This window comes from Microchirus variegatus (assembly GCF_963457635.1).
Source record: "Microchirus variegatus genome assembly, chromosome: 9".
Lineage (NCBI taxonomy): Eukaryota > Metazoa > Chordata > Actinopteri > Pleuronectiformes > Soleidae > Microchirus > Microchirus variegatus.
In genome coordinates this window covers 9287473-9304975 of record NC_139810.1, presented here as the reverse complement: position 1 = coordinate 9304975, position 17503 = coordinate 9287473, and the positions used below count along the sequence as shown (strand labels likewise).

The window sequence follows — 17503 nt, the reverse complement described above, 5'->3', positions numbered from 1 at the left end:
TTGTTTAAATCCTTTACGCACCAAAGCAAATCCCTCCAAATAAATAAATAAAATGATACGTTGTGCACACATTTGCGTGCAGCGATGATAAGAGTAGTTACAGAGTGTGTGTTGACACATCACAGATATCCCCCATATATCACGTGCAGGGCAGGCTCGCACGCTCACTTTTTATTAATTTTAAGATTTAAATTTCATAGCAAGCAGTCGAACGAGTGCCTTTAAGTGCATATAATAACACATTTTACCACTGATGTTTTGATCCTCGATTATCCCTTTGTTGCCAAGGTCAAAGATCTCTATTTACCGTGACAGACAGACAGAAAGCGGGAGTTTGTGCACGAGTCAGCAGAGGCCAAGCAGCAGCAGCATGTGCGCATGGGAGGAATCTCCCTGCTCACATGCAGCAGCTCATAAAGGGACGCATCCTGTGATCGAATCACAGTGAGGTCCAAGAGTCTCCACGTCACTCTGAAGTCTGGAAAATGAAAATAAACGCCAAAGTATGACAGAGGAAAATGATTTTTAAATAAAAATGATGCTCAAAAGCTGCACATGAGCGAACGATTTGATTTTGGTGTGAGTTGGTTTCGCACGTGTGATGCACATATTGCTATGAGATGAATAAAACCACATTATGTTAAATGTAGATGAGCCTGTGCAATCTAATAATATCGTGCTCTAAACCTTTGCACCCAGTTCTTCCCCACATCCATATTACGCATAATATAGTGTCATAAAATGTCTTCCTGGAGGTAAATCAGCAGAAAAAAATCAAAATGAAAAGTTCTCAAATCACCTAAAGGTACACACACACACGCACGCACGCACGCACGCACGCACACACACACACACACACACACACACACACACACACACACACACACACACACACACACATACGTTGTTGTTTGTGGTCTAATTTAATTATTTTTTTATTTGTTTAAATAAGAAGTCTGAGAGGTAGTTATTGCCATTTCAATGACTTTAATAAGCAAAATAGGAAACAATTTCTTCCAAAAACAACCGAAAAAATAAGACAAAACAGAAACCAGCCTGAATGGAACAGTTCAAATTTAAGTGTTTTAACTATTACTCATAATATATATAAACAGGATTGAAAATTGATCCCCAGCATCATCAATCGCAAAGTACATCATCATCATCATCATCATTATTATCATGGAATCGGCGAAAAAAGGAGAACACAGAACAAACCCGCTGCTGCAGTTTCAGTTTGATTTCAACACAGTTGAATCAGTAACGAACCCCCCCTCCCAAAAACAATAAAAAAAAGATTGTTAAATGCGTGACTTTTCAACAATATTCTTCTTTTTTTTTTTTTTTCAAATGCAAGCACCATGCTTATGATATGATCTGACAGTTTTTCTGTTAATTTAAATCATTAAAATAAAAACTTTGTCTTGTTTTGTTTTGTATTTTTTTAAACTATGCATCTGGCCAGCAGAACCAGAATCATAAAATAATAATAATAACAATAATAATAACAATAATAATAATAAAAAAAACACACACAAAAAAAAACACACACATATATATAACGTACATGTTGTTTTCATTTTGAGAATTTGCACAACCTGTGTCCCCTTTTTTTTACTGACCTGCAGGAAAAAAATCAAATCAGGAAAACATAGAGAGCAATAAGAGTCAAACTTTGTATTCAAACGCTCGCGTTATCTAAATATGAACTCTACATAAAAGCCCTGACTTTTTTTGGATTATTATTATACTAAAACATTGTTTAAAAAATATAAATCCTTATTAATATTATAGGTCCAGTGGAAATGTGCTACAGGTGGTGGCCAAATTCAAATGAGAGGAGTGGTTCACGTTGATGGAGAAGGCAAAAATAACATTTTTGAAACAATTACAGGAAGAAAAGAAAAACATTGTGTCTTATTATGTCACGTGTGTCCAAATATTTGCTCTTAAAATGTTGCACCCATGAGCATGTCCCACTTATTTATATTACAATATAGCATCATAGTACGTATTCCTGGAGGGAGGTTGACAAAAGTCAAAATGAAAACTTTAAAAAATCGTCCAAAAAAGTGCACTTGACACACAAAGTTTGCTGAATTTAAATGAGAGAAAAAAATAATGCAACTCCTCTCCTCTCAACTGTTTTTTCTTGAAAAAAAATCATCAAAACGAATGGAAAAACACACACACAACACAAAGAATGAAAGAAGTTCAAACCAGCCTCCTCTATCTTGTTGTGCAGTTTTTTGCGGTTGCATAATATTTACAAGAAAAAAAACCCTACACCATAATATGACACTGCACCGTCAGTCCTGCTGTTCCGTCCCCTGTTCTGCAAAAAACATCATCTCTTTAAAAAGAAGAAGAGAAAACTCTAGAGAAGCGCAGATCAACAACATGCTCTTAATATACACGAGAAAGATGGAAGGTACAAAATAGAAATTATTACCGTACATGTCCAGCATGCAGGATTAATATTTAATGCAGGTGTTTTTTGTTATTTTTAATCCCCCTTTTTTCGTTTAATATATATATTCGAATATAACCAAGCAGGCAATTTAAAATCAATGAGATGTTGCATAAAATGTCCCCAAAACCACCTCCCTCGCTCCCTCCCGCCCTCCCTTACCCTCCCAGTGCAGTGACGGGTTTAGAAGTTCAAAATTTTGCATAAAGTGTGGTGGAGTCTAAGATTTGGGGGAGGGGTTGTTTGTAGCTACTTGTTGTTCCATAAGAATGTCATCATTTTTCAGATTAACACAATTACATTGACAACTATAAACCTGGACGCCATCCCACACTATACTTACAGGAATGATTATTTAAAGGAGATAGAGAAAGAAAAAAAGAAACAAAAAATGAACAAGTTCATCAGCCAACATCCTCTTCTTTGAAGAAGGAAATGAAAAATGTAAAAAAAAAAAGTCTCTTCACTACAAGCAACTATACTACAAAGATGCTGCGACTCATCATCATCATCATCACACTCTACAGTTGCTCTTTGTATATCAGTTGTCACGTGGATGGAGAGATGGTTATACGAGAGAGTACTAGTTGGTGGATTATTTCTTTTTCTAATATGAATATAATTGTTACTCGTATAATCATAAACAGGGCAGAAGGGGGGGGGGGGGGTGGATTATTATTGTTTTTCTATGCTCATCATAGTCAAGTCAGTCCTTCGTGGACTGGAGGAGAAGGTGGTGGTGGTGAGGATGAGGGTTAAGGAAGAAGTTTTTTTGTTTTTGTTTGATAAACTCACATGAAGAACTCTGGCGATGACGGGTTGTCACTGGTGGAACCGGCCTCGCGGAAGCCGTTATTGGCCCCTGACCCGGTCAGTTTCTCGCACTTGAGTTTGTAGGCGTCCCTCTCCCTCGCCAGGCGGCCGATCTCCGCCTTCAGCTGCTCCACCTGGTTGATCAGCTGCGTCTTCTCGTTCTCCAGTACGTGCTTCTGCTGCACGCGCTTGAACCGGCAGGACTGCGCGTAGCCCCGGTTCTTCAGGGTCCGCCTCTTCTGTTTCAGGCGGATCACCTCGTCCTTGCTGAAGCCGCGCAGGTGTCTGTTCAGCTCCCGCACCGACATGGACACGAGCTGGTCGTCGGAGAAGCGGTCCTCCACATTGAGGCCGCCGCCGCCGTGGTGCGCCGCGGACTGGCTGAGGTGGCCGTGGTGGTGGTGGTGGCGATGGTGGTGGTGCAGCGGCTGGTGGGCGTCCGGAGACACCGGGGACGGGCTATCGGGGTCCTGGCTGTGGTGGTGGTGGTGCTGGCTGTGTGGGTGACTGTGCGCGCCCGGGTGTCCAGACATTTCCTCGCCGTGGTGCGGGAGCCCCCCCGCGTATGCGTGATGGTGCTGCTGGTTGTGGCCGTGGTGGCTGTGGTGGTGGTGCGGGTTCCTGTAGCCATCGAAGGCGCCCTGCTGCTGCAGCTGCTGCTGGACATGCGGAGGCGGAGGGTGGCCGTGCGCCGTGGACCCAATCAGGGCCTCCACCGCGTCCTCCGGGGTCAGACTGAGTGTCTGCGGGTCTATCTGCTGATGGTAGCCGCTGCTGGGCATCCAGTACAGCTCCTCCAGATGATTCTTCTGCTCCGTGGGGCTGAAGCTGGGTGATGAGGGCACCGAGCTGCAGGGTGTGCTGATGGGAGTGGAGGACACTGAACCCTGCGGTTGGAGGCGGTTGCACTGGCGCACACCACCGCGCTCCAGCCCGGCCAGGCCTTCCTTCTTCACGTCAAACTTCATCAGGTCAAAATCGTTGACATATTCCAGAGCCAGAGGGCTGCTGGGTAGCTCCGGACCCATACTCAGATCCGCGCTCATGTTGCCTTCGCGGCTCTTTCTCGTAAAAACGGACTTATTAATCAGCGTCTCTTCTCTCCTCTCTTGTTTCATGCAATAGTTCTTGAGGCTCATCCAGCGCTGCGCACTGACTTGCTGTAGCATGAAACACCCAGTGGGAGTTTGAGTGGCGGCGAGGAGAAAAAATAAAAAAATGAAAAACCGAAAAAAGTAGTGGAGGAAAAGTTTCAGACTAATGCTCTGCACATAAGATTTGCGTCATGTAGCCTACTTCTGCTGGCAAAGAGTAGGCAGGAGGTAAAGCAATGCGTCTCAGTGCACAAAAAAATAAAAAAAAGTCCCTTCAGTAGAAGTGTAGTCACACAAAAAACAACCAACATAAATAAAAAATAAACAAAGAAAATACCAGGTTCGTTGGCTGAAACGGGCACCAGTCCTCGTTGCAACTTTCTTGCTTGTAAGTCCCTTGTTTTGTTTTTTTTCTCCAGGAAAAAGAATCGCTTGTAAAATACAGGGCGTCTGATTTTCTTTCTTTTTTTTTCGCTGAGAAGCAGCTTTTCCAGCTCTGCACCGCAGAGGTTTCAAGGCTCTCCTCTCCTCCTCCTCCACCTTCTCTCTCTATGGCTCTCTGGTTTCCAGCAGACTGCGCTTGGAGTGAGCCAGCGCTTCATCCTTATAGCGCATTCGTGACGTCGATCCCGGAGCGCGCAGTTCTCCAATGGGAGAGGCGCTGAAACAGAGGAGGAGGAGGGAGGAAGAGGCGGGAGGAGAGAGGAGGGCGCACAGTGGAGTCCTGACAGCTTCAGACAGTCAGCTGACCGACTTCCCTAAAAGCAGAGGGAGGGAGAAGTGGAGGAGAAAGAGAAATGCCTTCCCTTCACGGACACTTTATAAGCGGCTCCTTTTCTTTGTCTTCGTCCACATCTTAATGTGTGCGTGCGTGCGTGACTTCAATCAACATTCAATATTCAAACTTTCAACACTAAGACCTCAATATATTGTAACTTATTTCGGAATTCCATGTGATAACATCTGATATTTTTTTAATTCACGCAGTTGAAGTTAAAGGTGCAGTGTGTAAAACTGCGAAGTCGTCCCTTCCAAGTGCGGAGAACCTATTATGCAGCCTTCAGTTAGCATCAAAACAAAACTGAGGGTTAGTTTGTCAACTTTAACAAAAAAAAGTGGGCCTCCAAGTTGACCCTTCTGATGCAATGAAAAGCAACAATTCATACTTTCAAAAATCCCTGGATTGAGGATATTGGAACAAAAATCCAATAAACTAATAGAATTAACGTGTTTTATAGTGTATATTGTCCTTTTTTATAGATAAAAAGTAAAACAACTTATTTTTAATGTTACTGTTGCATAATCAATACAGCATGTATCTTTGGCTCAGTGTTTAATGATGTTATTCCCATTACAGCTCAAGTCTAATTGTTTGTGATGAAAGTATAGTTGATTTGCTTCGGGATTATTAATCCCACATTCTCACACTTTGGCTCACCTTGACTCAGGGACACAGTGTTTTACAGCGTCACACTGGGTTCTCAGCAGAAAACAGGCTCAAGGCTGCCGCCGTGTGGACATCACACGCACAGCTCAGTGCAGCAGCTGCAGAGACGCGTCTGCTTTCGATGTTCTGTTTTTTTTCTGTTTGTTTTTTCTGTTTTTTTTTTTGTTTTTTTTATCTCCACGCTTGTTGCTTGTATTTCAAATGTCACATCCTGCGATAATGACTGACAGCTATTAGGACTCTCATCACGAGTGCCACTTGTTTAATCACCTGTCTAACAGGTCGTTTTATTATTAATATTCTTAGTATTGGCCATGTGGCATCACATCCCGCAGGATGTGACTGTGTCATTGATTTGATTGTGTATTTTTAATTGTCCAAGGAGACAAAAAAGAATGAAACTCTCTGTAAATGAGTCAATTTGCGGAATCGATTGGATTATCATTGCGTTTCCACCTCATATCCACGCTTGAGTTCAGGCAGCAGCCGCGTGAACCACGAGTCTGTGTATCGATCAGAGGCAAAGGATGAGATCCGGATCGCGATTATTGAACGAGGGCGTATTTGTTTATTTGAGTTCTAAATTATTTTAAGTTGTGCAGCAGTGACTCAGTACGTGAGTTCATGTCATAAATAATTACCATAAAAGCCTTAAAAGCGCCATTTTTTACAATTTAAAAAAAAATTACCAAATAAAAAAATGATATACAACTGTAAAATAAACTTGAAATTTTACAAAGAATAACAATTGTTTTTGAGGTATAATTCAACCAAACAACCTCACATATGAAACAATTAAAATACTTACTTGTTATGTTATTATCAGCAATAAAAACAGCAAATTAATATGAGATCATTTCTAATAAAATACAACTTACAGATGTGCAGCCTTTATAATAATAAAACACTGATTTAATTGTATAGCATACAGGTGCAAGTTACAATCTTTCTTTTTTTTTGCCATAATCCTTCAAATAAGTTCTCGCTCCTTTGCTCCAACTTCCCAAAAAACAAAAGCGCCCTGAGCGAGTCTTGCCTTGCCGACCCGCGCTGCTCCAAAATAAATAATAAAAAAAAAAACCTCCTCCATCCTCTTCCTCACAGCGAAGCCGACCCGGCGGCACGCAGCCCCATTAGGTCGTAATGCTCTCTCTAATATAGCCCCGAGTCCAGCGCCTTAATAGATCCAGGCAAGCAGGCCCCGCCGCCGGCTCTCCCCCTCCGGTAATAACGCGGCAGTAATGGAGACGCGAGATGTTAAAAAAGCGTCCATGTCAGCAGCATATCGGTGGTTAATGATCTATTAAGTGATCCGTGTGCTTATGGACATCGAGGGGGAGAGAAGAAGAAGAAGAGGGGGAAAAAAGTGTTGATGCTTGCTTATTCTCCCCCCACACACACTATCGAAGAGTCCCATCCTACGGATTTTTTAGGAATGAATAACAAGAAATAAAATCAGCGTTTTAAATGTGACATTTAACAGTTGGCGCGTGGAGGAGGCAGCAGCAGCAGCAGTAGCAGCAGCATCTTACACCTGCAATAGGCCCGCTGCTTCTGGAGGCCCGCGTTGTGTTATGGAGGAGAGAAAAGAAGAGGGGAGAAGGATTTCTCCTCTTCTCCATCATCCATGCGTGCGCACCGGTTCTTCCAACTGCCAAGATTCCCCTTCCTCCCGCCTCTTTTTGGATCTGTGTGGAGGATACAGTGACTATTAAGGAATAATGTTTTGTTGTTTTGTTTTTTTAATTCTTCTTTTTTAGAGTCAGAGTGAGGGTTTTGTCTCACTCCTGAGTCACATAGTGGGTTTTTATTCGCTGCACTTTTGTTGTGCGTAAAACCTCTAACGGCCCCCCTCCCGGTGATTCCTGGACAGGCTGCAGAAACATGAAGCCGAGCTGCAAACAGGGCCAGAGTGAGGGATGGAGATACGCTGCTGCTGCTGCTGCTCTGATGGACTGCAGGTGACGCAAAGAGGAGTGGGGGAAAAAAGATTCCACCGATCTCCCTAAAAAAGTTGGATAAACTTTAAATTTGGATAACTATGTCTGCAGTGTGTATGTGTGACGTGTGGTTTATGAATTATTGCTGCATTTTAAAGCTTTTATGTAGAAGAATGTGTGGATAATGATGTGTAACAGGATAATATCGGCCATGTCACATCCAAAACACACAGAAATGCCTCTCAATAAATACCATCAGACCTGAAATGCAGCTGTGTAAAAAAAAAGTTAGTTTATTCCTAAACGTGTTGGCCTCTCGTTTCTGTTAATTAATTTAACATTTTCAGTTCCTTGTTTACTCCAGACTGATCCATTGTCTGTTTGTGTAAACATGTTTTATTAAGACGTGTGTGTGTGTGTGTGTGTGTGTGTGTGTGTGTGTGTGTGTGTGTGTGTGTGTGTGTGTGTGTGTGTGTGTGTGGTGAAGATTGTCTTGATTAAATGAGGGTTATTTCGGGGTTAGCAGGAGGATGAGGATGTGGCGAGATCAGTGCAAACATAAATATTAACATTTAGAAAATAATATATACTATTAATATAACTAAATCCTACCACTCTGCACGCGTGATTTCTCCCACACGCATGTTTTTCCCCAAAGTCATAACTCCTCAACACAGGAGCAAAGTGCTTTAGCTGCCGTGTGGATGCAGTGTGAGGGGAAATTAGGGCTTATTTCTAGTGACAGGGCGCCTCTGGTGGCGCATTTACTCACTTCCAATGCTTGGATTATAACATCAGTGACATGCAGTCCTTTATACTTATTCAGTCTTGGCACTTACCACCAACTCTTGTTCAGCCTATTTTTAAAATAAAAATATGACACATGAAACGTATATATATATATATATATATATGTGTGGGATTAGATGTCCCTGATTGACGTGCACTAAATATAACAACAAATAAATGTCAACTGGCTTCATCCCAGAAGAAAAAAAGAGAGAATAAAAAAGCACAGTAAATCTGCCATTTGGTCATTTCATTAATGTAAAGTGTGATGCTGTGTTTAACAATAGTTTGGCTTCCCTCCAGCTGGCAACACTGTTTTTGTTGTTTTTTTAAATCATAAACTGTGGCTGCGTGACCACACGAGAACATACAGTGCACTGTATATAGGCAACACCACAAGAAGTGGATCACAGTGCAGGCGTAACGCAATTAAAGCCTGGTCATAACCACAGTTTACATCTGTATTATCACTACTGTAACTCTATAATAAAACACAAGGAGCTCAAGCCTTATAATATATAATTATAATTTTCTACCCATAAGTGGCACCTGCTTTTTTTATTCTATTTTCTATTTAATACACTTTAAACACTTCATATTCTCCATCAGGCTGCCTTATAATTTTTATAAATAGTCATAACTGACATGTCAGAGTGAGGGAGCGTCCTTTGTTGTCCATGTTGGCCTCTAATTGCCTGCATGTGGAGCTGTCAGAGCGTTTTTCTCTGGCTTATGTTAAAATCTCCACTTCATATAATATTCTGGAAAATGCACCGTGTACGTCATCTTCATTAGGCGCGTCCACATGCAGAGAGGTTGGTGGTTTGATGCTAAGAGCAAAGAAAAGGTTTTTAATAACGCTGAAATGGCTCTGTGTAATATCTCAGCAGACTTTTATTTTCCTGTGGAGGGAGTAAAGTGTAAAGAGCAGAGTTTGTTGCTGCATACCACTTCTTTTGTGACTGATAGTATGACAAACTTTAGTATCGATAGATACAGATATCAGTCTCTCTTTGTTTTTTACCTATTTTAAACAACTAAGCTGTCAATAATACAAATACCAGCCATTTTAGAAATATCATTCCCAGCATGGCAGGACCTCACTTATACTCTGGGCTGCTCAACATGTTGGATGCACTGAAAAAAAAGAAAATGGTTGACAAACTTCATTCATTTGGTGCTGCAAAGTTGTTTTTATCATAATAATACTTCCAATTGCCAAAGATCATAGAATTGTGAGGTAAGCATCAGCAAGACCAACAACAAAGCTACCTTTAGTTTGAATGAACTTATTTTCTTTGAAAGTTTGTCCACCATTTTCTTTTTTTTATTGGAGACATTTTCATCGTCTTAATATTTAGGGTTAACAAATAATATCAGAATGTATTGATTTTGTCTTTTCCACTGATCTGATTCAGTGATTTTCAAACACCAGCATTTGCCCCAGTATTTGTACAAGTGAACTTTATTATAGAGTGACTGATCTCTCATGTTTCTTCTCCTCTCCTCTCCTCTCCTCTCCTCTCCTCTCCTCTCCTCTCCTCTCCTCTCCTCTCCTCCCCTCCCCTCCCCTCTCCTCTCCTCTCCTCTCCTCTCCTCTCCTCTCCTCTCCTCTCTCTCAGCATGTCAATCACCAACCGTGGATCTGAAGATGATGCTTTTATTAAACACTTTCTCTCCCCACTCCTCTCCACATCCCTCCCTTTTCTTCCTCTCCCCTCATCCTCCCTTGCTGAGTGACCTCCCTGCCTCTGTGGCTCTCTCACCCTCTCCTCTAAGCCCTGGCCATGGCCCTGCCCACCCTGGGTCATTTATCATGGAGCAGGAGGGGAGCCCCCGGGCCTGCAGGCCCCTGTCAGCCCCTGCAATCGCCTCTTTGTGGCTCCCAGCAAACAAGTGTCGGATCAGCAAAAGTCTATTAAAGCCTGGTGGGCCTTTCTCAGCCTATTGGGCTCGGGTCAGTGAGCTGCTCTCCTCGCTGCTCCTAGAGCTCTTTGTGTCGCTGCCGTTCGCTGACACAGATCCCCACAAGATTAATGATTTTTAGCAGCCATTTGAGTCTCACTCGCAGGGTCCCTCTCTCTTTCTCCTTTTTTTTAATCCTTTCTCTATCTCACTCCTTTAACCTATTTCTCCTACCACTCGTCCCGTACATGGTGATTTCTCGCTTTCTGCTCCATGCGTTTTGCTTGTCTCCTCCTCTCTGTCACTGCTAATCCAATAGATATTGACCATTTGTGTAAGGTCATAATCCACACACGTGTGATTGCCTTTAATGGCAGCCCATATTCATCAAACAATCATCTCTTTGTGGCAGATTCCATGATGTAAAGGGACATAAACTACAGCTGGAAAACATGTTGTCTGAGTGACGGACTCCTGTCTGGTCGTGGATTTCCCACAGTCTGCCTCCAGAGGCTCAGAGTAATTTGAAATCTTCGAGGCACTTCCATGACTTCCATGTTGCCATGTTGCTCAGTGTTGTTTCCAGTAATTACTGCAGGTTAAGTGCACGTCCCGGAGCCCGGTGGAGGCAGCTCTATCCCTCACATGGGACATGACTCAGCACAGTTCAGGTCATCCGGCCATTTCCCTGACCACTGGACCACACCCCGACCTACTCTAAACCCACAGGACAAGCACTATTTACGGTGGACTCGTGTTCACTTACATCACCTAATGTAATGGCTGCTTTATTTCCCAGTCGATGCTCTCTCTGCTTTTTTGCAGAACTTCAGGCTGACGCAATTGTTCAACTCCAAAAATTTATTTTTCTTGTTATTGCATGTTATCACATTTTTTAAAATTACAATTTTTTCTCATTTTGTATTTGTCAATATTGACAAATTGTTTGTTGGAAAGATACCAACAGGGTAAAATAAATATTCCCTGAAAACTGAAAGCATGACTCAGCTAAGCTGCTGCTAGGCAAAATCAAAATTACACTCAGTTTTTTTGTCTTTTTCTTCTTTTAGTTTAAAACAAGTCAACTCGTGTCATTACTACAGGATGTGCAGGAACTTTTTTTTCTTTCTAATATGTGATCCAGTTATTTTGACCACCAGTATCTGCAGTTTCATATTTAGTCTAAAAACAGCCCTGTAATAAATATGCCAACTATTCTATAATTGTTTTAAAATGTTTTGTCTGAAATAAATAAATCTGCCATTTATGTAGGAAAATATTGCTTGGTTAGAATTCTTAACACTAGCTCGTGAAGCTAACTTCTTTCAGATAGTAATGTCTCTTAAAAAGAGGAAAAACACAGACCAAAAATGAGACGAAACTTAATTAAAGCTTAACATAAACTGGAATATCTTACTGGGTTCTAACCCATCCCAGAAATTGGGTTTATTTTACTTTCTTGTAAATCAATTTTGCAGTGCAAAAATCTAAATATACCTCATGTCTATCTCACGGTTATAGAGAAGATTCTGTGTTCTAAGCATCATGTGACTGTGTCACTTACAATATGTCCTTAAAAAGGTGTATCCTAGTTTCATGCTGATTAAGACAGGTACACTTTTAAATATGTGTCTGTGGCAACTTTCAGAGGCTGCACACAAGCAGCAATCAACCAGCAAATTCACTGTGACACTCCAAAAAAAAGGAATTATTATAGTCTACAAAATAAAGCACTTGAACGAGGAAAAAGCCATTATGGTCTGTCTGTTTTTTTCCTTGCAGGACAGCATTAAGAAAAAAAAGACAAGAGACCGAGGGCAGACATAGATTTGTCTTTACTGCTCCTGCACAGGTTGGCATTGTTCAAATATTCGTTGTGGGCTATGTAAACTATTACACTTACAGTAAACCTAAATAATAAATTATTGTGTCTTCCAGGAGTAAAAGGAAAGCTGTACTCTGCAGGTCTAACAACTCAATTCAGCTTCAGTTAAACTTACAATTAGTTTGTAATAGAACTTTGGTTTGGGCCATAAACCGGCAGATGTTTTTCCCAACTGGAATCATGTTGACATTGCTTCAATTCAATGCAATCACTTTGCCCAATCAGGAGACATAATAACTCATCTGCTTGTGAGGTTATGAAGAGTTCCATTTACATCAGATGTGACATTATTTACAGTCAGTACTCAACTGCTGTGGCAAAGACGACCGTCTACACGCATAGCAAAGTAGTGAAGTCATGAACATGTTTTCCAACGTAACGACAGTTACACACACAGACACTATACAGTATATATTAAACCAAATATGTGGATTTACTTTCTATTATTAGGAAAGTAGAGAGGACAAAAGGGAAAGCGATCAGATAAGCGCTTTAATGTCACCGTGGTGCTGCATGTCACAGCAATGCCTGCTGAAAACAATACATCATAGAATTAAGATAAAAGTATTGCTCTCACTTTATCTTACTCCATAACTAAAAATATGTATTACACATTGACAAAAAATAAATGTTTTTATACAGTGTAGCAACACGTATGTGTCTGACTTAATTTGTAAATGATAAGAATTGCAAAAAAATGCAATTAAAAGTTGCAGAGGGTTTTTACCATAGTGATGTGAGTGGCAGCCATCTTGGAGTCGTACCATGTCAGGGTCGGTGATGTCTGACAGAAATCTGACTTTCAACTTTGGACTACAACTGAAATGTGTCATTGGGCTGTCATAAAAAAAAAAAAAAAAGTGGCCATGACAGACACTCTGGCACCAGGTGTCAAAATTAAATTAAAATGATGCATACAACTTTAGTTTATTATTTGCACATTATGCAAAATAAAAATACAAATCAATATTGATAAGGTATTCGGCAGGGGAGGTTAGAAGCCAAAAAGGCTAAGAAATACACTCCAAACAACAGTCACAATAGTCAGCATGTGTGCATAGTTTGTTGATCAGTGATATCCTCAACTTTTAGAGAGAATAAACTCTGATATCTCTGACAAAATGGAAGATTTTAGAGTGTCGAAGTCATGGATATTGATGGATGAGCGAGTACTCAGTTGTGTTTTGATACGTTCATACTTATTGACAACATAAATATTCATTCAGTGTCCAATATTTACTAATTTTCAGTTTCGTCTTCTGTCATTGGTATTGAAGGTTTTCCTAATGACTCGTAAGGTGTTAGATAAAAATCCACTGCTTTAAGGGACCCCTGTAGAGAGAAACATTGAGACTGCATCTATATTCAACAGATAGTCACTGTGTGTGTATGCACTTTTTGCTATGAACACAATATCTGCCATCAGTTGCTACCTGCTGTGGCTAAAAATGACTCAGTATGCAGCGACGGTGAACTGAAATTGGGTATTTCAACAAATAGGAGCGCGCTTGTCACTACAGTATAACTGATCCCTTGTGATACATTATCAGAAAAAGCATAATCCATACAGTAGATATTTCATTATCTATTCTGCCCTTAATGCTACAGTTACTTATTTCCAGCATCTCTTTTCTTCCTCTGTGATGAAACGTGCAGCAGTACTGAGACAATCTGAGTGTGTGAAAGAGAGAGAGTGTGTCAAAGTGAAAGTATAACTGTCCACCTCGGTGTCAGTGAAGCCACCGGTGGGTCAGTGTCTGTTCTCACCTGAAACTCTCTCCCTGTGTGTTTACAGCACCTCTGTTTTAGGACAGAATGGATGAACCCAGTCTTCTGCTCCTGACGTGTCCATCCACCTACCCTGCTTCTTGTCTGATTAATCTTCTCACACTGTGTGTGTGTGTGTGTTTGTATGTGAGTGTATTTGTTTGTATGTGTGGCTGTGTGTAAATGGTTATAGATGGGGCGACACCACCACACTGGCAGTCTGAATCATTACTCACACAGATAGGGAGAGACCCAGTGCCGTGGAACCCCCTAACATCCTCCTTCCCGCATGTACTGTACACACACACACACACGAACGCACGCACACACACACACACACACACACACACACACACACACACACACACACACACACACACACGCTCATATCCCCAGGTTATTCATTTCTAAACAGAGTGCCTGGCATTTCACCACATCCACCCTCCTGTTTATTAAGAGTCTTGTGCAGAGGGGGAGTCGTGGATGGGATTGGATTTGTATTCTTTGTTTGCATCTATTCTCTTTGCCTCTTCTCTCGTCATTCCTCTTCATCTTTCATTTCCGAAGAAGGTAGGATGAGAAATGACACCTTTCCTCACCGTGCATGCACTTTATGCCTTGTCTACCGTGCAAAAAGTGCATTCATGCCTATGAAGACCTCTGCGATCTCCTACGTGTTTCCAAACGCACATCCATTCTGTTTTGCTGCAGCATTAGCATTATCAAAAAAGAATATATAAAGTGGATTTTCAGACAACCGCATGAACATGAAAGGAAGCATAAAAACAAGTGAGCGATACTTGAAACTGTGTAAGTGTATCATTAATTATACATCCTAATTCCAGAAAAGTAAGGGTGTTTTCTCTTACTGCAAACATTTATGTAGCAGATAAATGTTGTGTTAGAAATAGAAAAATAGAAAAATAGAAAAATACAATTTGGTGATGCAATGCAAACAAGTTGGGAAACTTTGCAAATGGTTATAAAAGTAATGCTGGTCTTGAATAACTAACAAGACCAGCATTCTTTAATACCTCATGATGACCTCAAAAGATGAACAAATTAAGCCGCACTTTTAGTTTTCTCAGTCAAAAATTACCATCTTTATTAATAAATGGGTAAGAATAAATATCAGTGTTTGGTCATTTAATTCAATAAAAAAAAGAAATCACCCACGACCCATCTGTGTGTCCTGACCCAGTGGTTGGCAATCACTGCCGTATATATAAAGGTTTCTTTGTCCCTTGCTGTTACACGTGTTACCATTAAATACATGTACACAGTTTCATCAGTACATTAATAAGGTTGTAATCGATATAAACTATGTACTTTACTTTACAATGTACCTCTGATGTGCCAATACAGGTTCATTTAATTAGGTACCAGTGGAGGCCTGTCCATAGAGGGCACTAGGGGGCCGACCACCAGGCTCACATGAAGAAGATAGGAATCACCTAAAATAATTTATAAAAACATGGAAAATGTAAATAAATGCGCTACACATCATACAGTCTGTGACTACCACGTGTAATCTGCATTCAAGTGTAGTTTTAAAAGCGTTCTCTCACTCGTTTACAGCGAGTGAATGGTCATGTGATGTATATCCCTGTTCCTTTTGGGCGCACAAATCTTTACGATAGACTTTCGCTATAGCGGATTGGGGGCTGAGCTGCATTGGTTTCCGATTGAGTCGTGTAGTCCAAAGGAGTTAAGTATACAACGTATAGAGATGTCAATTAAAAGCAATTATTTAACCTCAATATCAAGGCTATTGCATTCAATAAGAGTTTATAGAGAAGGCTAACTGTTCAGAGGAGTAGCTGAGTTAATGAATACACAATTCAGCAATAGATGTGAAGTTAGTGCCACAGTGTCCTTGGCACATTTATCATAATCATTTGGCATTTATGAAAAAAAAAAAAGAAAAAAAAAGAAAAAAAGAAATCATACCCACTCGCACATTAATTCGGTTTCCTTTTTTCATTTCTATCCAGGCTAAGGACGAGTCCTTGTTTCTGTAGAATGTATGAGAGCAATTACATTCCCATCATGAAGACACTGTGGACCTGAACACAATGGGAAAAAATGGCAATATCATTTAATATCCTCATTGGAAAATCATACAAGTGCAATGCAGCGGCAGAAAAAACAAGTCTGTGTAGTATTTGTGTCGTGTGTGTGTTCAAACATGTGATTTCTGAGTGTTTGTGGTCCTCAGTGCCCAAACACGTCGGCTGTTTATAGCAAATATATGCATGAGTGTGTGTCGTGGCAGTATGTATATGCGTGTGCTGGAAGCAAGGCGTGTGTAGAGGGGAAGAGAGACTGTAAATAAATCTGTTTGGGGATTGGGGGTGCGGGGATGAAATATGGCCCCCGCGATGTGGAGCAATGTGAAAAACTCGGCAACGCCAGGGAATAACAAATCTCCCGATGTCGCCTGGCCGCAAAATAAATACACTCCCCCGTACAAGTCATCCATCTGGACTATGAGTCGCAAGAAAGACGCCCCCAATACATCCCCAACACACACACACACACACCAAACATGCACCCAACACCCATCCCACACAGGAGCCATATTTATTTGCACATTTATTTATATGATTTTGTTTGTAGGATTAAATGGAAACTGGTGGTTGAATTTATTGGTGGTTTTTCATGTGAATGAAACATGACCCCCCTCCTTTATAATGCTGTCTGTGTCTTAATGGGTTGGGGTGGCGGGCGATGAAGGGCCACTGGGGTGTTCTGTGGTGTATGCGCGTGTGTGTGTGTATGTGAATTGGGCGTTTTAACTAATGATCACTCATGAGGGATTGAATAATTAAATTTCAGCCGTGACAATTTAAAAGTCTCCCCACACAAAGTCGAACGAATTAGGGCGAAGATGAAGGATTGTGAACCCCAGTGAGACGGATTCAGCATTTATTCAACTAAACATGAAAGCCAACCACTTTTGTTCTTCTTCTCTCTTCTTATCACAGCCACTTTTCTCAGATACTCCATCATTACAACCACTGCAGCACTGAAAAAACACACACACACACGGGGGTGTTACACACAGGGTTGCCAGGTCTGTATTGGGGACCTTCGGCTTCTCTAGGGGTCGCCACAGCAGATGATCAACCCTCCCATTGGGACCATGCTCGATACAGGCACTAGAAGTACAGATTAGATGACCCCTTGTGGTTGGGGGTCAATTCAGAGTGTTCAATTAACAATGAGTGATGGGTACCTTGCTCAGGGGTACACTAGCTCTTCACTCGGCTGGGATTCGAACCAGCAACAGTACAGTAACACGCTCAGTTCCAGAGATATTTTGCCGATATCGGACACTACATTTTAAAAGCCAATATTGTTTGATACCTATATTGTGCCGATAATATTGTG

General features: G+C 41.2%; 1 protein-coding gene across 1 annotated transcript; it reads right to left on the bottom strand.

The window, feature by feature from the left end:
• Positions 1-2688: 2688 nt before the first annotated feature.
• mafba (MAF bZIP transcription factor Ba) lies at positions 2689-4909 on the bottom strand. The gene has a single exon (XM_083894705.1). The coding sequence runs from the start codon at positions 4450-4452 to the stop codon at positions 3262-3264; it is 1191 nt and encodes a 396-aa protein (XP_083750831.1). The 5' UTR covers positions 4453-4909; the 3' UTR covers positions 2689-3261.
• Positions 4910-17503: the final 12594 nt, after the last annotated feature.

Coding starts and splice junctions, on each gene's coding strand:
- mafba (XM_083894705.1), bottom strand. CDS start 4,452: ATGCTACAGCAAGTCAGTGCGCAGCGCTGGATGAGCCTCAAGAACTAT.